The sequence below is a fragment of the Phocoena sinus genome, chromosome 9 (genome assembly GCF_008692025.1).
Source record: "Phocoena sinus isolate mPhoSin1 chromosome 9, mPhoSin1.pri, whole genome shotgun sequence".
Lineage (NCBI taxonomy): Eukaryota > Metazoa > Chordata > Mammalia > Artiodactyla > Phocoenidae > Phocoena > Phocoena sinus.
In genome coordinates, this window is record NC_045771.1 from 7,666,467 (window position 1) to 7,686,532 (window position 20,066).

The 20,066-nt window shown below is 45.2% G+C and overlaps 1 protein-coding gene across 1 annotated transcript in view; it reads right to left on the bottom strand.

The window, feature by feature from the left end:
- Positions 1-20,066, bottom strand: part of CNTNAP2 (contactin associated protein 2) — a 2,098,245-nt gene that overhangs the window by 156,103 nt on the left and 1,922,076 nt on the right. The window contains exons 20-21 of the mRNA XM_032643309.1: positions 16,601-16,837; positions 8,848-8,981 (exon numbers count right to left, since the gene is read on the bottom strand). Coding sequence (XP_032499200.1) covers positions 8,848-8,981; positions 16,601-16,837 — 371 coding nt within the window. The remainder of the gene's footprint in view (positions 1-8,847; positions 8,982-16,600; positions 16,838-20,066) is intronic.

A 20,066-nucleotide genomic window follows, 5' to 3' on the forward strand; every position in this document is an offset into this window, starting at 1 on the left:
TGGGCATAAAGTACAGCCTGGAAAGCAGTAAGACAGAGACTGGCGCATAGTACACTCAAGAAATACTGATTGCTTTTACTACTACCACTACCACTACTTTATTAGTGTTAGTATCATTGCCTTAATAGGATTCTCCTGTGTTGGGCTGAGGTGGGGTTCCTGGAATCTTTATTAATATTCTTGAGAAAAGCCATTTAAGCCAAATCATCTTTATAAGCTGTTCCAGCACTTTTTAAAAAGCTTGTTGCTCTATCAACCTCTTTTCCTAGAGCCTTTAGCATACACGTTTCACCTCCCAGCTGCAGGTGGCATTCTCTGAGCCACGTGGAAGGCTGTCTTATCACCTCCTAGGTTGCTCTCTGCACCCTCCTGTCTCTAAACACAACACAGGTCAAAAGAGTTTATCAGACAAGCATGCTACTAGCTCCCACTGCTACCCTAATCGACTTCAAACACTAACCCCTCCAAAAGACTTACTTTTATTTAAAACTCTTAAGAATTTTCAAAAGTTTATAAGGCAAACTGGCAGGGGTGAGCCTGGGTCTCTTGATGGCTCTCAAAGGCGACAAAGAGGCGATGGGGTGAGCAGCGACCAGCCCCGGAAGGAGGGGTCTGGTTATATGGGTTCTAGATAGGAGTCTGCCTCTCATGAGCACTGGGACCTTATTAGTCACCTGGACATCCTCTATCTCTGTTTACTCAGCTGTTTAATGGGCTAATAGTACCAGCTGTTCCCAACTCATAAGGTTGAGCACGTCAAACGAGGATACGTATGAAAGTATTTTGAGCACCACATAACATGATTATTCAGGCCCTTCCAGTACAGAGAGAATTTCTCCTGGCTTGAGGCGGTTACTTGAAACTCCTTACAATTGAACATTTCTCCACATACAAAAAGTGGTGCCACCCTGCCCATCAATGTTTCACGTCAATTAACATATATAGCTGCCCTTTAAGTCTATCATTGAATCACTTTTCATTTTACTGCTAATAAAATTCCTCCAACAATTTTTCATTGTTGTTGCGATCTATTTTATTTATTTATCTTTGACCTACAAGTAAATGTACCTAATTAATGTATTCAACTTGATGAGTTTGGAGTTAAGTATATACCCATGAAAACATGACCACAATCTATGAACTTCTTTTTCATTATAGTAGCTAATGCAGCCCCAATGAACACAAATGAGTATCTTGAAGCAGAGTACTGCCGTAAGAGAAACCTAACATTTGTAGCATTGGTCCTGTGGTATGGATATTAGAGGCTGGAAAGACAGACAGTAATGGTATACAAGCGAATGTTTTGTAAATCTGTCACCGCACATAACCTGGAAGGCAGACTAAGTGCCTATGACCGGTGGCTTTAGGGAAAGTGCTCAAAAGAGCCAGAATGGCCACGGGTATCAGTGGTTTCCTGCTGCCTATGTCAAGGAAGAGATGAGTTCAGAAAAGAATTGGCCAGTTTCCAAGCATCAGTGAAAGGGAATAGAGAAAAGTCCAAAAATTTAGAGCCTCACACCAGAGAGTAAGAAATAAAACTGCAAAAAGCTTTGACCAACAAGGGCACATGAAGATTTTCAGCTCAGCAAACTGGCTCAGCGCCATGCGGGAGGTTAAAATTAAGAGTATTTACCCCACCACAACCACCTAAGCCTCTTGTCTCAGATGGCCTCAAGGTAGCTGCCATGACCTTGAGAGAGAGGCAAGGGTCCCTGGAAGCAAATGACTATGTCGGTCCAAGAGCCACGTTTAGGGAAGAATGCAGGGCATATCTACTGGTACACGAAACTGACCAGAAGCAGATAGATCAGAAGCCAACTCAGCTTCTGAAGCAACTATATCGGCAAAGAAACTGCAGGTCTGGTCTACAAAGGCTTGTGAGTATAAAACAACCCTCAGTGTAATTGACACCTGCAGGAAACGGTCCCTGGAAGCTGCACAGCTTCAAGGAATGCATTATCACCAACATTCAGTTCAGAGGAGAGCCATGGAGAGCCACGCAAATAACGGACAGGAATTTGGCCTATTCAAGGAACTACTCCCATGGCCAAGGGCGGCAGCAGGACGTCCTCAGAGCGTCTACCCAGCATGATTTCATCACTGCTACAGAACACAGGACTTTCCTCTTTAGAAAATATATCTGATATAAGGCAGACTTTCATTGGGTTTAGCCACTGACATTTTAGGGTTGTTACAGCAACTGGTGTTATCCTGGTCTTTTTCTACATTCCCGGCGTTTAGCATTCACCGTATGCTACTATTGTTGGTAACACTTTCCTCTGACCATTTTTAGGATTCATATTCAATATACAGCTCAATTAGCAATTGATGCAACTGCTGTTATACAATTTGGTTGAAATTCTGATTAATTGTAGGTAAGAAATTATCGCCTTTATTTTAAGAGATGTAATTCACTGAGTCTGAGGAACATTTGTTTTGAAAATTCCTGATGAAAACAATTGAAGTCATGCTCTTTGTGCTATAAAAATTTGGGGACCTGATCATCATTTGTGTCTGAGGACTTGGAATATTTAAGAAAGTCCTTATTTTACTTGCAGAAAATCTGTTAGCTTCTTCTTGGCAAAGAGGGAACTGGCCCTCCAGTTACATGAAAGCCAAAATGATACATCTTTACCATCTGTTCATTTGATTTTTAGAGAAAATGGATTAGGAGTATCTGTGCCAGAGACTATATCCCTGAACCCTCCACTGTAAAACTTCCATAAAACCCCTAAATATTTGATAGTTATTCAAGGAACATGTATTTAATTCATTTTTCAAGCTAATTTTATCCTTGGATCAGGTGAGAATATCAGAAAGTTGTATCACCTCAGCCCTTGTTCCCTTCATCTCCCATCACCCTGTTCTACCCCACTGCCTGCAGAACTGTTTGGGCTGAAATTCATTTTTAAGTTATACTTGACTTTCCCAAGGAAATGCTACGTCAAGCAGGTTTATGAAAAACACATTTGTTGCAGAAACGCTGGTGAACGCCCCGCGTACCACCTCTCTCGGTACTCACTATGCAACAAGGAGGAAGGGGCTTCAACTATCACATTTTTAAAACTCTGAAGAAATATAGCAAAATGCCAAAATTTTTAATGTTTGGATGGTGGGTCCATAGGTGTATGTTTTATTATTCTCTGTACTTCTGCATATTTTTGAACTATTTTATAACTTCAACATCACTCAATTTCCAACTGGCCAGAGGTATCCATTTCCAACATTTTATGGTCACCCTCCCAGACATCTCTCCACTAAGTGATTCAGTTAAGAGCATGTGTAAACTTCAGTGTGGTAGACCTAGGTTCATCTAGGCTTTTGCTACTCGCTGCTTCCTAATTTTGAGTGAGCTACATCACACTCTGAGTGTCAGTTTCCACATCTCTAAAATGGGGATACTAATGGTGCATTCCTCATAAGCCTATTGTGAAGACTCAATGAGAAAATGTGTGTTAAGTGCTAGCACAGTGCCTGGACCACAGCACCAATAAACGTGAGCTACCATCATGCATGTGATGTTGCCAAGTGGATCGTGCTATGGGCAGCTTGCCATGCCAGTAAACAGAATCCATGGTAGATAAAAAAAGGGAAAGAATGATAGAGTAAGAAAAATTCCATTTCCCTGGAAGAGCTGGTATATTTTATGCTTATGGGTTGTGGACTTCCGGGCACCAAGAAGCTCTGAGCCAAACTTACGCAAGTGGATAAGACCTTCTGACCTGGGTAACCGTATTCCATTTCCCCATTGTCTTGGGGCCCTACTTTTCGTGACTTACTTTAACTCTCAATTTCGTTTTATGTACTCCCTGTAAACCACCTTATATCCCCTGTGCAATGTGGTTGGGACGAAAGGAAGGAAAGGAGGATGGGTGAAGCCAGGGACGGCAGGCAGGAAGGAAAGTAAGAAGAAAGGATTTGTAACACAAGGCTTTGAAATTATTCCTTGTAATGGTGATGTTCAGTTCTTAGATGATGCTAATTGGCACAGTTTTTAATCACAGGCAGTGTTTTTCGGGTGCTCTCTGCCCGCTCGGGGTTTGTTTTACATTTGGCATTAAGCCTTCAGCTTTATCACGGGTGCAACTGTGAGTTTCCATAAACGATGCAACTTGAGGGTTGTCCTGGGCTCTGGTTTGCACTGGCATCTGAGAACTCTGAGAGTCGGTCCTTCATTCTCTATGTGGACATTGGGCACTTTGTCTTTTGGCAGCAAATGTTTCAGCCAAGGTCAGTTTCCCTCAAGTGCTCAGCACCATTTCAGACAGCGTGTGCTCCGGGAATGCAAACTTATTTAAAGTTAGCTTTAGCCAAACCCAGCTAGGAAAGCAAACCTGCTTTTAAAAACGCTGTAAACACTGACAAACATCATCTAAATTATATGATGTTTCCACATACATAAATGTATAGAATTTTAACTTAATTCCAAAGGCATCATTTCATAGCACTTTTTTTTACATCTTTATTGGAGTATAATCACTTTACAATGTTGTAGTTTCTGCTGTACAACAACATGAATCAGCTGTATGTATACATATATCCCCCTATCCCCTCCCTCTTGAGCCTCCCTCCCTCCCTATCCCACCCCTCTAGGTGGTCACAAAGCACCGAGCTGATCTCCCTGTGCTATGCAGCAGCTTCCCACTAGCTGTCTACTTTACATTTGGCAGTGTGTAGATGTCAATGCTACTCTCTCACTACATCCCAGTCTCCCATCACCTTTCGTGTCCTCAAGTCCATTCTCTACATCTGCGTCTTCATTCCTGTCCTGCCACTAGGTTCATCGTACCATTTTTTAAGATTCCATATATATGTGTTAGCATATGGTATTTGTTTTTCTCTTTTTGACTTATTTCACTCTGTATGACAGACTCTAGGTCCACCCACCTCACTACAAATAACTCAATTTTGTTCCTTTTTATGGCTGAGTAATATTCCATTGTATATATGTGCCATATCTTCTTTATCCATTCATCTGTCGACATTCCATGGCATTTTCTTTCTTTTTTTTTTTTTTTTTGCGGTACGCGGGCCTCTCACTGTTGTGGCCTCTCCCGTTGCAGAGCACAGGCTCTGGACGCGCAGGCTCAGCGGCCGTGGCTCACGGGCCTAGCCGCTCCACGGCATGTGGGGTCCTCCTGGACCAGGGCACGAACCCGCGTTCCCTGCATCGGCAGGCAGACTCTCAACCACTGCACCAACAGGGAAGCCGTTCCATGGCACTTTTAAACTCATCTTTGAGTTAGCCTTATTTTTGTTCTTTGATGAGAAGTACATTTTAATTTGAAATTATTTAAATATATTTGTCATTATATTTTATTGTAACTGGGGGCTATCAGAATGGGTTGAGGATATATGTGTGTTTTACATTTTTGTTCGATTATAAAAATGCAACATACACTTATAATTAAAAAACGAGGGGCTTCCCTGGTGGTGCAGTGGTTGAGAATCCGCCTGCCGATGCAGGGGACACGGGTTCGAGCCCTGGTCCGGGAAGATCCCACATGCCGTGGAGCAACTAGGCCCGTGAGCCACAATTACTGAGCCTGCACGTCTGGAGCCTGAGCTCCGCAACAAGAGAGGCCGTGATAGTGAGAGGCCCGCGCACCGCGATGAAGAGTGGCCCCCGCTTGCCACAACTAGAGAAAGCCCTCGCACAGAGATGAAGACCCAACACAGCCATAAATAAATAAATAAATAAATTTAAATCATATGGGCTTCTTAGAAGACCTCTGCTTAAAAACAAAAAAAAAAAAAATGAGGAAATACAGAAAACTCTAGAGGAAATGAAGCCATTTATAATCCCTTTACACAGAAGTAATCACGATTAACCTTTTATTATATCTTTCTCCATACATTCTTGAGGTTGTAGAAGTTCTCAAGATGGATTTGTAGATTGTTTCCAGGAAAAAAAAATTAGAGTGTTTTTTTGGAGTTCTAAAGGTGCCCTTGGAATTACGTCCACACTCTACAGTCTTCCCTGCCTGCAAGAAAGCAGGTCATGGGAGCAGGGAATCGGCCCGACCTGCTTGTCTGGAAGCAGGCACCATATGTTTTCTTCCTCCACCATGTCTACCTTTGTTTTCCATCTGGGCTGGAATGGAGAGGCTGGGCTGACAAAGACCAGTGCACCCCAGATCATGAAGTCTTTCCAGGCTGCATTCAAGTGGGTTGAGGCATCTGCTTTCTAAACATGTCCAGAAATCTCAGTGCAATTGCATCCCATTGTACGACAGAAGGAGGAGGTGGGCGACAGGGCTTTCCAACACCCTGGGTACAATTCCTATGGCCGAATTAGTTCCGTGCCTTCTATGATGCTTCCCACTTCTATCTTCTCCTTTACCTCAAAGCATTGTGCAGCCAAAGTTTTTCGTACCCATCGTGTTTCCTTTTCCTGGAACTGTAGTCCTGTTCCTTGGAAGATTCTCCCCAATTCCCCACTCTGATCATGAGGTTTGATCAGGGGCTATCAGTCACTGTTCCCCTCCCCTCACAATAGGTGAGTGTGTGACCCCAGCCAGGTCAATCAGAGACCTTCTCCGGATTTTAAAATGAGAACCGAGAAACTAGGATCTTGCTTCTGGTCCCAGCAAAACTGGGAAGATGTGAGCCGACTTCAGTGCCTGTGTCCCATGATGTGTGGAAGATGAAGTCTGCTGCAAGAGGAATTGTCCAGAGGCAGGTGGGCAAGCAGAGAAGATGGAGGGAGGGAGGGAGGGAGGGAAGGAGAGCAGGGAGAAGGGGAGGGAGGGGGGAGAGGGAGAGAGAGAGAGAGAGAGAGAGAGAGAGAGAGAGAGAGAGAGAGGCATTCGGTCGTGGCCTAGGCTTTGTTTTAATCCTCCAGGTCCCCTGCATTCTTTCAAAATTTTGGTTTTCCCTTTCTTAAATTCTATTACCTACCCTAGGAATTTTCTCTACAAATGAATTCTGAACTGGTTTTCTGTCCTTTGTGATCAGAAGAGCCCTGAGCAATAGAAGCCGGTTCTCCCAGCCCCGCTTTGGTCCCCTGGACTCTGCAGGCCCCTGGCTCCTCCACTGCGTGGATTTCTCAGCCTTTCCTCAAGAGCCCCAAGTCCATAAAACAGCCCATCCCTGTCCCCTGCTTCAGGGTAATGTCTCGTTTACTGTAGCAGACAGCAGCTCTGATTAAGCTAATATTTGCTCTTAAAGAGCTGCTGCTTCCTTCCAAAGATTCCCCAGTTGGTGGAATTTGGCAGAACGGAGGCCATCTTGACCTTCTTTACTCCAGACTCTCATTTGGGGAAATGCACCAGGAAATGGAATTATTTAGCCTATCACCTGGACTCGCTTCTCCCACCCACCCCACCCTCGTCTTTGCATGTGGTTCCTCAACCCACAAGGCTCAGTCCCGACACACAACGCGTTTTCTTGGAGACAGTGAGGATTAACCTTGCAAAACTCTGCAGCTGAGACAGCTCCCTTCCTTGACACTGTCCTTCAAGCTGATTGTTGAGCACTTTTTAACTTTTAATATTATTTTGCAATGGTGAAATGGCAAGATAATCACTTTCTTCAAGAGAGGTGACAGATGGCACACTTTAAAACAAGAGAATGCCTCTAATCAAAAGCCAATAAACACAACGTTGATAAAATGGTATAAAACCACCCCTTGCCTGTAATGGTATAAACCACCATACTAATCCTGGACTTGCTGGCTTTTCTGAATCAAACTTGAGTTATGGTGGAAGATGGGCGTGGTTTACTCCATAAGTAATTTGCAGCACCTAACACGTGACAGGCACTGCGCTAGACTCAGCGACTGTCCATCACTATGAGAGAAGCTTATTTATGCCCCATTTGATTAATTGAGCAATAGGCTGTAACTGCACATTGTCATTTTCCTAGGAAAGGCCTCTCCTGAAAATGCTCTCTAGCATTTACTGCTAAAGGCCAAGTGTAAACTCCGTATCAAGTTATGAATTTGACATCCGCCAGTGCTCACGAAGAGACGGGGCTTGTGCCTCTCCTCTGCGACCTGAACTTCCCACAGTTAGCAGCCAAATCTGAATCCGAATGAGGTCCGAGAGGCTGCTGGACCCCTGCCAAATGACATTCCACTTGACTGACAAAACAGCATCCCCCTGCTGCACTTCTTCCTGACAGGTATCTATTTTGAACCCCTTCTAGAGAATGCAGTGACAGTTCCAGCCTTGATCTTTGCCTTAGTTCCCAGGGAGACCTCCTCATGCCATGTTTTATTCATGGTGTCTCCCAGGCCGGTCTCTTCATTGTAAAAATCGGTCGTGGGGGTAGGGACAATCCATGAACCTGAAATAAAGTTTGAGTGTCGCAATAAAACCGTCCCTTTGTGTACGGAAAGCCTACCACCAGAGTCTGAGATGCTGGGGAAGGCTTGTGTACTGAGGATTTTTAAGGCAAAGCATCCATAGGAGAAAAGAAAATAGTTATTCGCATTGCACTGGAGTCATGAAGGAAGTAGGTCAGATAAACCAAAATAACCTTTGCTGGGAAACGCGATAAGCTTCAGACATCTGAGACCATGCAGAGAAAAGATGCTGCAATGGATAAAAGCAGTAGACCGATAGACGTGCAGGGCTACAAGCAGGAAAGCTACAAAGAACGTACAGAGTAAACATTTATTCTACCTTCTCCCAAGAAATCTCTTCTCCATCAACTCTGTCATTGTCCTTCCTGTAGGAACTGGATATCTTTCTACTTCACAGGTTAGAAATTTGTAGGAGAGAGTATCAGAAGCATCTCTTCCACCTGTCCTAACCGCCTAAAACAAAACCAATAGCCCAGCATGACAGAGGACAGAGATTGCAATCCTGTATCACATCCGCCTGATGAGTAACACGTGTGTACCTTGAGAGTAATGGTCCTCTCGTGACGGGTGACATTAACGCTGTGGGGCTGCCCATTGGCCATGCTCCTGTGGTCCACGTCAATATTATACGGCTCCCTGGTGCCACCCAGGCTGTACCGGATCTGTAAGCTTCCTACACAGAGAAAAGAAAAGAAACTCAGTCATTTCTCCACTCTGGATTTCATTTTAATGTCACTTCCCCCACCCCTTGAGGCTAATTCCATTAAACTCAGCTTCAACGTCCATCAATGTCACCGCCGGTCTGAATTCTGAGTCACTAGCTCAGAGGCACACTAATCCATAAAGGCTCACAGCACCAGGCACGCGCATGTTGACAATCTACCAACAGCAAGCCATCAGTGACCGTCATCTCCAAGTTGAAGCAGCAAATGGTATAAACAACCCAAGTCGGGATTGAGCCTGGGATGGCAGAATGAGAACATACACGATACAGGACCATGGAGACGCCTACAGGCCCCACAAAATACTCTGTGAAATAAAAACTAAATGCAGGATGACGGGATGGCCTCATGCCATCAGCAGTGTGACATTCAGCATATAAAAGAATCATGAACATACAATATTAAGAATAAACATAATTTACAGAAGATAAATCCATGGGATTTTGGGAGGCTTCACTGAGACCAAGAAAACAAAGCAATGGCTTTTATTCTAGGTTAGAGACCTCATCAATCCAAATGCAAATCAAAGGCAAAAAGATGGGTCCTCATCGCCTCTCAGCTGTAGTTCACTTTGCCTCAACAAATTATTCTTTTTTCTCTTTCTTGTTTCTTCCCAATAATGACAAGCAATATTCCAAAAGATTAATATTCTATATCCTGCTTTTAATTAATCAGCAAACGTAGCTTTTATTTCTTAGTTATGATTTTTAAAGCCATCGACTTTTTATCTCATTTTTTACTCAAATTGGAATCTTCGTGTTAATAGCTTTTGACATCTCAGAGCTTAAAAATGGAGCCAGTAATTTAGCAAGAGTTTAGTCAACTGTAAATCACCTCAAAGATTCTTTGTCGCCTTTTTCATTTGCCTTCCAGAGGAACAAAACTGATATTCTAAGTTGTGAAATAAAACATGATAATTAAAACTTAAAAAGTGAACAGAAAAGAGAAAGAAAGTCACTGGAAACTCCACCGTCCAGAGGTAAACTACTCTAAATATTTGGCAATATCTCCTTGTAGGTAATTCTCATGTCCCCATGTGTACGTAAATAAATGCAGTAGTTTCTGAATGCTGCCCTTCCTTATTTAGCGTTACATGTGCCATTTAAAATGTTGAACTACGTTCCTGGAATTGAAAGAACAATCATGAATTACTTGCATTTCCTATTTTTCCTTTCTGAACAAATCTGGCAAGGCTTCACTATTTGAGTTTTCTCTTGGCACTTGATCCTAGATTCCTTTGCTTTATGGCGTTTCAACCAAGCACTGTTGACTTTCATCTCCTAAATGGGTCTAAGTTCACCCACTCTCCCCCATCTCCACAACCACAGGGCCTCCACTGGCACCTAGAATGCCCTGGTATCGCTCCCATAGGAGCCTGCCCCTGCACGCAGAGCTCCTGGCCTAACTCAGGGCCTCTGTGCTGGCCACACCCTATCAGTGACCTGACGGCCACCACCTGAGCTTCACCTGCATTGGCTTCTGCCTGGATCACGTGATCCAAATCAGTCCCTCCTTTAAAAGTGATCACTTGACCCCATTTCACTCTCAGGCGAGTCCCCTCTTTCCGTGCTCTCTTACTACTAATCCATTAATGGAGGTGTCGCACTGGGACCTCAGACACAACATACGTGAAACCAGACTCTTGATCTTCCCCTCCAAAAACTATTCCATCACAGTTCCCACATTTCAGTTAACGGCCACTTTATCCTTCCAGCTATTCCTGCCTAAAAGCCCGGACTCCCCTCTTGCTCCTATAATACACGTATGATCTACCAGCCAAGCTTCTTGGCTCAGTCTTTAAAACACACCCTGAATCTTACTGCTCTCATCACCTCCATTTCTATTCCTGGACCAAGCCACCCTCGTCTTTTGTCTGGATTACTGTACTAGCCTCCATTCTCACTACTGCCCTTCCGCCACGCTCCCTCAGCCCAGCCTGGCCTCTGCCTCTCACGTACCGGGTCTCTCCACGCGGCAGTCAGAGCGGTCCTCTGCTCAGAACCCTCCCATGGCCTCCTGTCTCACTCAGAGTAAAAATCGATGTCTCCATAACAGCTCACCAGGCCCTCTGTGGTCTCCGCCCTCATCTCTGACACAACCTCTCATTATTCTCCTCCTTTCTCACTCCTCACCTGAACACACTGGCCTCTTTGTTGTCTCCCCAGATGCCAGCATGTTCCTGCCTCAGGCCCTTGGCACCTGCTGGTTCTTCCGCCTAGGATGCTCATTTCCCAGTTATCTGCATGGCTGACCCCCCAGTCCCTTTAGGTCCTGCTCAAATGTTGTCTTCTCAGTGACCATTTCTGTGACTTCCTTATTAGAAGCAGAATTTACCCACTCCTTTCCCTTGGCCAGGCTCTCCCTTTTCTGCCTTACTTTCTTCCCCATGACAGTTCTTACTATACAACATACTACCTACTGTACTTAGTATGTTTACTGCTGTCTTCTGCTAAAATGTAAACTCCATGAGAGTAAGAATTTTTGTTTATGTTCTTTATGACTTAATTCCCAACGTCTAGAACAATGCCCGATACATGGTAGGTGCTGGATAACTACTCGTTGAGTGAATGGATGATGGTCTCCTTGCTTCTGTGCTTTCTTCCTTCCCATGTTTTCTTAGCAGAGAAATCTTTTCAAGAGGCATAACTGACTAGTTGTCTGGTTCACTTAAAACTCTTCAAACTTCCCAGCTGCTTATAGGATAAAGACATACATTCTTTTTTTTTTTTTTTTTTTTTTTTTTTTTGCGGTACGGGGGCCTCTCACTGCTGTGGCCTCTCCTGTTGCGGAGCACAGGCTCCGGACGCACAGGCTCAGCGGCCATGGCTCACGGGCCCAGCCGCTCCGCGGCATGTGGGATCTTCCCAGACCGGGGCAGGAACCCGCGTCCCCTGCATCGGCAGGCGGACTCTCAACCACTGCGCCACCAGGGAAGCCCAAGACATACATTCTTAACATAGCTTATGATGTCCTGTCTGATCACAGCCTGCCAGTTACTTTATTTTAAAACATGCCATTTACCCTCTTACTTTTTACATTCAAGCTACCTAGGACTTCTCTTATTCCCTAGGAAATACAATTCTTCCTGCCTCAGGACCTTTGAATATGTTGCTCCCGTTTCCTGAGCTACTTCTCTCCCCACTCCTCAGTGATTTACCCTATTTTTTCTTTATTCTAATAGCATTAAAAACAATCTATTGTTTGGCAGTGAAGGAGATGATTAGGCAGTTGTTTGGCTACAGGTAGAAAAAACAAGTCAATTGTCTTGAGTTTTTATTCTCCACTTTACTTCTGGTGCTCTGACCTTGTATGATCACAGCCAGTTTTCTTAAATACACAGCTGTATTCATTCATCATTTAAAACTTAATTTCTTTAGAACATACTTATTTAGTGCCCCTGTTGAACTCAAGTTTTCAAGGTCTAGAAGTGGACTGCCTGGCTGGCTATAAGTGTGGAGTCCACTTCTAATACAGACATCCATCCCCAGCCCCTGTATGGTATGGGTCAGGCCGTGCCTAGATCTGGGGATGCAAAGAGAAGTAAGAGAGGGCTCTGCCTTTGAGGCTAGGAGTTGGAGGAACTGGTACTTATGCCAAAAAAGCCCCACAAAACCCTGGACATTTTTCTCCCTACTGTCTCTTCGCCATTGGCCCCTTTATGTTCTCCAGCTCATTAAAATCAGTATTAAGTTGTTTTCGTTATTTTTTCTCTTTCCTGGATTTCTTGGACTTTGTAAATGTGATGTAGAACTTCTCTAACTGCTTCACTTAATGGCAATGGAAATGATTTGCTTTGAGGAAAAAGATGAGTTGGACCTTAAAATTTATATATAGTGAACATCTATAAACAGTAATGGCAATATTCTTGAATAATAAAATTTAAATGATATATTTATTCCTTTCAAACAATAGCACAAGAAAACCACTAAATGATGGGAAGGAGAATATTAGTATTTGTTCATTAAAATAAAATATTATTAAGATGGAGAGATACTTCACTTCTTGCATCTCATGTTCATCTCCCGGGTGAATTAAAGCAGTTATAAGGGACTACTCTTTCACTGGCTGCAGCAAATAATGTGCTTAACAGATTTATTCTCTACTGGTCATCATCATTACCATCAGCAAACAATTACAGAGCACCTATCGTACGCAGGAGATGTAGTGCGGGGGCCTTTCATCTCACTGGGAAGACAGGCCATATTTATAACAAAGATGGGTAACAATACAGTGTACTAAAAGCCAAACAAATGACATTGAAAATAAGTGTAATAGGAGTTTAAAGTAAGCAGAAGTCATTGAAAGGAGGTGAGACTTGATCTGGGTCTAGAATGAAAGGCAGGTATTAAGCTACAGAGGAAGATGGAGCTTTTCCAGATAAGGGAGCACAGCAGGCAGCAGGGCAGACATCCTTGGGGTGTGTGAGGAGTGAAGAGTTCCTGGAGAAGGGAGAGAAGGGAGGCGTGGCCTCAATGTGCGGCAAAACGTAGATTAAATCATGGGCTCTGGATAATAATAACCGCTAACACACACACATACAGCGTGTATGTGTGTGTGTGGTGTGTTACGCTTACTAACTCATTTGACTTTCACAGCACTGCTCTGAGGGAGACACTATGTAACAGATGATGAGACAGAGGCTCGGAGTGGCTCACGGCTGCCCAAGATCCCACAATCTGCAAACAGAGAAGCAGAAGTCAAACCCAGACTTTCTGGTTCTGCACTCCGAGCTCTCACTCAAGAGGCTGGTGGGTCCTGATTGGAAGCTGCTGGGACTCGGGATCTGTCCTCCTGATCCTGGGGAAGGAGGCCCTCCTGGCTGTACGACAGGGACACTGTGTGTGAAGGAAGACCTACTCTGGCTGGGCTGGGCAAGGTTAGGGTGACTGGAAGCAGAGAGACGGTCAGGACAGAGCATCCCAGGGACGTGCTGAGGGGCACTGGTACCCCACGGTGGGGTCACGGGGTGCCAGGAGCCCGGCTACCCTCAGGACTTGGCAGATCTGTGGAGGTAAGGCCTGCTGGAGCCCCTGGGCTGGGGGCCTCCCAAACACAACCTCACGCATCTGCCCAGGTGCCATTCAAAGATAACATTCTATGTTTGCCACGCCAGCAGCAATGTCGGGAAGCGCTGAATCAGAAGACATTTGCCAGGAGAGTAGCAGTGGGGAAGCAAAGGAAGGGATACTCTGGAAGGACATGGTGAGAACAGGACGCACAGGACTTGTCAGGCTGGATGGCCCGCAAGAGGCGGAAGGACGGAGTGCTCATGAATGAGGCCAGGCTGTGAGTTCTGGTGTCTGAGAAGTGGTAGCACTGTCAGAAGAAGAGGGGCCTGGTTCTGGGAGCAGGGAGGACAATACAGCTTCCAATATGTTAAGTTTAAGAGATGCCAGGGCATTTAGTTAAAACTTTTTATTTTATTTTAATGACATTTTGGCTTAGTCCTTATTGATGTCTTTTCCCTCAATGAGTTCCTCAAGTTTTTCTAGCTTTAAATCTCAATTCATAAAAAATACAGTATTTGGAGTATGAAAAAGCCAAATTTTCATTAGCAATTGAGGACGGCCTTGCAATAATTAGAGAGAAACTGACTGTCCATGCTTTGCAAATGCACCGAGTGTTCTAGAGGTCTCCAAGCAGGGCAGTGGAGAACTCTGGGTCCAGCATCAGACACCTGGGTTCAGGAACCCCAGTTGTGCCATCACCAGCTGAGGGTGCAAATCACCGAATCTCTCTGCGCTCCAGTCTACTACCTGCAGGAAGAGGGTAAGAATGGACTCTACCTTATAGAGTGTGTGCTCTTGGGAATTAATGCATGTGAAACACTTAGCACAGCTTCGGGCAGCCTTACACGGTAGCCATTAATATGGAAACGACTAGTCAAAACCCCTGAGCATGACAAAGGCCCACAGACACACGCGTGGGTGCTCGCAGGGGCCGGTGCAGGCTTGGGGGCGAGAGTTACTGGATAGAATTGGGACCAGATTTTAACATGGCAGTGGCTTGAGGAGCAGACAATACAGCATCTACTGAGGCATGTTCCTGACATTCTTGACGAGCTAGAGGTGAGAACCCACTGCCCACTGAGGCGAGGCTGGGACGTGAGGGTGGAGAACATTGATGGATTAAACAGCTACTTAATCTGATGCAGGAGAAAGAAACTTAACAGGTGAACTTCCAGAGAGCAGGGGTGTACACTTTCCTACTTCCTGATTTAACTGGTTTTTTCTGGTGAGAACAGGGACAGGATCACTGAGAGCATGTGACATGCGTGGAAGAGTGTTACCCAGCAGAGACAAGTCAACTGCGCAAACAAACAATGATACTCTGCGCTCACATTACTGCTGTTTTTCTGTCCATCGCTTTTACAGAGCTAAACTGATATCGTACGGTCAAGGCTGTATCATGCCTTTTCTTGGTTTTATATAATATTACATAAAAGTGTCCTCTGTGTCATTAATTACTCTTCATAAATATTATTCTTAATGGATACACGATATTCCATAAAATGGTGATTCCCTCTTTTACTAACCATTTTCCTAAAATTTAACTCCTAGGTCCTTCCCAATTCTTACTTTCATAAATAACACTATAAACTATGATGAACATCTTCACGCTGAATCTTTGTCTGATTTTCAGCTTCTTTCTTCAGAAATAATTTCTGAAAGGGAAGAGTCCTAAGGAACATTTTTTTCCCACCCATCTTTTAAACCGACAGAGCACTGCCCAGAGAAGTTTAAGAATTTACTATTTTATTACCACTCAAGCTGAATTGGGTTAATAATAATAATTTTTAGTTCCCACAGAAGAAAATCTTGATCTTTAAGATGCCACGACACTGAAATAGCTGTCAGAAAAGGCTGCAGGACCGACTAGAGAATGGACTTGAGGATACGGGGAGGGGGAAGGGTAAGCTGGGACAAAGTAAGAGAGTGGCACGGACATATGTACACCACCAAACGTAAAATAGATAGCTAGTGGGAAGCGGTCGTGTAGCACAGGGAGATCAGCTAGTGCTTTGTGACCACCTAGAGGGGTGGGATAGGGAGGGTGGGAGGGAGATGCAAGAGGAAGGAGATATGGGGATATATGTATACGTACAGCTGATTCACTTTGTTATAAAGCAGAAGCTAACACACCATTGTAAAGCAATTACACTCCAATAAAGATGTTTAAAAAAAAAAAAAAAGGCTGCAGAGCTTCAGTCATTAAAGAGCAAGACCATGAGAGAGGTAGCCTCCGTGTCTCCAACCTGTACAGTCTCACTGGGAAATGAGAGACATTTGCTCCTTGATAAACCTAAATATTTTTATTTGTAAAAAAGAGATCTTAAAACTCCAAGTGTCATAGAACTCAAGTTTTCAGAGAGGAAATGGACTCAGTGTTTGGCATGTTTATATGCTTTAGAACTGCTCCGATTGTTCTGAAAGATAGTAAGTCCATTTGTATATTCTAAAATAGGATGCCTATTTCAGTCGCACTGACACTCCTGGCTTAGTGTATATTTGGAGATGGTCCCCGATATTACAACACTGAAGGGCAGAAGTCTAGGTATCCTCGTCCTTACCGGTGGGTTTGACAAGAACTGCCAGGAAGTCGGTGGTGAAAGAGCTGACGTAGAGGAGGATGCAGGGTGCCTTGGTGGTGCTGAAGCTGAAGCAGATCTCCTCGCGGGCCAGGTCCGGGGCCCCGTTCTGCGGGTCCAGGGAGTTCTCCGACCTGCTGCCCGATTCCTTAGCACCGGACCCGGGTGCCTGGAAGTTATACCGCAGCCACATCCCCTCTTCAAAAAATGCACCCACATCTGTTGAAAAGGAAAGAGAAAATGGAAAGGTGAGAAGTCCGAGGCTAATACCACCAACCATTTAACCTGGGTAGACGGTGAGCTTTGTCGTGGCCGCTAAGGCTGTTCCCGGAGGGTGGACCGACTCCAGGAAGGGAACGTCTATGCAGACGGACGTTGTTTCATCAACACGGATACGCTACCAAAACCAAAAAAGCAGTGTAACAGAGTATAGCAGTCTGTCAACTTAAAACGTAGGAGCTAAATTGAGAAACGTTAACTCATACCAGAAAAAAGTTTCACGTTTAGTACTTAGACCAAATAACTAATTTCGGTTGAAGAGAGATGCTGAGAATAAAGGCAGTGGCATTGTTAGGGAACTGTTGACCGACACCGCCCACCTCGGCCAGACCCGCTTCCCTGAGCTGTCTCACACAGGAGGTCCCGATAAGGAACATGGTGCTGTGGAAAACTAGCCCGGAGAAGACGACCAACTTCTTAGAATCCCTCGCGCTGGAATCCCTCTTGGCTGAGCGATGCGCGCGCCATCAGGAAGGACCCTGAGTCAGACCAAATACGGGCCAAGCAAGATGATTGGCCAGGCACAACCCGGAAACTAACCCCATCACCATAAAACCTGAGACCGTGAGCCATGTGGCAGAGCAGTTCTCTGGGGTTCCCTTAACCTGCTGCTCTCTGCCCAGGTGCCCCTTCCCGATAAAGTCTCTTGCTTTGTCGGTACATGTGTCTCCTTGGACAATTCATTTCCCAGTGTTAGACAAGAGCCCACTCTCGGGTCCTGGAAGGGGTCCCCCTTCCTGCAACAGTATCACATGAACCACTAATTCAAGGAACTCATGGGCATCTTCTGAGAGATCGGAGTTGCTTTGGATGTTCACCCAGGAAAGCCCTTGGTGAAATCCTGATGAAGTCCTGGGAGACTTTGGGTCTAGTCTTCAGAAATCACAAGACATGAAGGTAGGGGTAACTGGGCTCAGAATTTGGTGCTGCCTTTAACTGGTTATGTGGCTTTAAAAGTCGCTTCACCAGCTTCTCTAGGCCTCAGCATTTTATATGTGAAAGAGAGGTAATAACAGTGAGAATTACAAAAAATAATTAAAGTAATTAGCACATAATAAATAGTACCTATTATTATTATTATTAAGAAATTAGAAGAAAGGTCACCCATCCTTCAACAGTTTTTTCCTGTGGCCTAATCAATGCTAATTAGTTTTTAATCATTGCCTGGCAGATAAGCTCCTGCTACAGTTTCTCCATTGTTTGCTCCATGTTCTAAAAGCACCTCCTGACTCCCTGTGAAAGGCTGGGGGGCTAGCAAGGTCTGCTTGGCCTCTTCACAGTTAACTGTTTCATTGCCTTCTGCACGTGCCCTTGAAAGCATTTCCCAAACTTCTTTGCCCGTGGAACCCGTTTCTCTCGTAAGACTTGGCATCCCACTAAACTAGCATTACACAGAGTGTATTTTGTGAAACATCCGCTCTACGTTATAATGAATAGGAGAGGACCAATTTTAAGAGGATCCTTTCCTCTGGGAATTTTGAGGTTTGCTCTTGTTAAAGAAGCACAGGGCGAGTCAGCAGTACAGTGTGGTGATTCCGGGTCTGCAGTCAGACACCTGTGGCTGACCAGCCCTGCTAACTTGGTCAGTGGCTTGAAACTCTAAGCTTCAGCTTCCCTCTCTGGAACCTGGGGCCTCAGGTTGTCGTGAGGGTTAAAGAACCCACGGATGATACTTAGCCTGGCGCCTGGAATGTCTGATAAGCGTCCAAAAAAGATTACTTAGTCACATTCCAAAGATGGGTTTCCCCTTTCTACTGAGGGCCGCAGACGCCGCCCTGACCCCCACCTCACATGATCACACGCACTCCACCCGGCACTGCTGCAGAGGCTGCCACGTCCTGCCTCCCACTGAGCTGTGGTGAAGAGGTCAGTTGACGACAAGCTCTCAACTGTGGGCAGTACTGTTTTCCTGGACCCCCACCCAAGGGCTTTTGCAAGTGTGTGTGTGTGTGTGCGCGCGCATACATGGAGGGTACTATTGGCATTTGGTGGGTGGGGGTGAAGCCTGCTGGGTGTCTCGTGACATGTGGACTGCCTCACACAATTAAGAATTGTCCTCAAAATGCCTAGAGTGTCTTCGCCGGGAAACACAGGATTAAACAGACACTTAATCCATGCTAGTCACTGCACGACTCGCCAGGACGTAAAGGTGCAGCAAATGCATCAACACCCTTAAAGAGTCTTCTGTCTGAGACTGAGCAGGACCCTGTGGGGCTCCTGGGCACAAAAGACTTTCTGTGTCCCCTTCCTTGGGTTCCAAAGCGCAGGTGCAAACAACTGCTGATCAGGGAAGGGAGGGGATGCAGAGACCAGGGAGGAACAGTCAAGAAACAATAGTGCAGCCTTGGGGCAGGGTCCTGGTTCCCCCTCGATGGATACACAAAACAATATCTTTGCGCTCTTCTGCAGAATCAAGGCCCCCAGCAGATGGAAGATGTAACTACCTGATGATGCTCTCTCCATCATCACCTGACACCAGATGATCTCTGGACTGAAGGAATGCGGGCCCTGCATGCACCCTCATCCTTATCAGCAACCTCGCCCCTCGACTGTGAAACTCCTCACAAACCCCCCTGGGTCGGGACACACTGTTTTGAGGGCATTAGCCCGCTGTGGCCCCCTTTGCCTGGCAAAGCAATAAAGCTATTCTTTTCTACTTCACCCAAAACTCTGTCTCTGAGATTTAATTCGGTGTAGGGGTACAGAGGCCAGATTCAGCTTCACGTCCAGTGGCAGGTGTAGAGGAGACACATTGACACTTTGAACACAGTGTGGTGAGAGTTATGGTGGTTTACTTGGTAGGTTATGTGAGAAGAACCCCCTCTTACTGCCCAGAGGATCCTGAGCTGCCTTTTCCACTCTCTCAGCAAAGAGAGTGGAACTGATCACCAGCTGCATGCCCGGCACTATGCCGGGTGCTGAGGTTACAATCCTCGTTCTCAAGGTGCTCTTGATCTAGAGGAGAATTTAGGCTAACGGATATCATCAGAAGGCAGTGTGCTCAGTACAGGATCAGGTTTATATAAGGGGCACTTGGAACAACAGGGGTACCAGACCTGTCTCCAGGGCTCCAGGAAGACTTCCCAAGTGAAAAGACATTGCAGTCGGGGCCCGAAGAGCCAGAGGCAGGTCGCTATGTAAAGGTGAAGATGAAGACAAGCCACTTTCT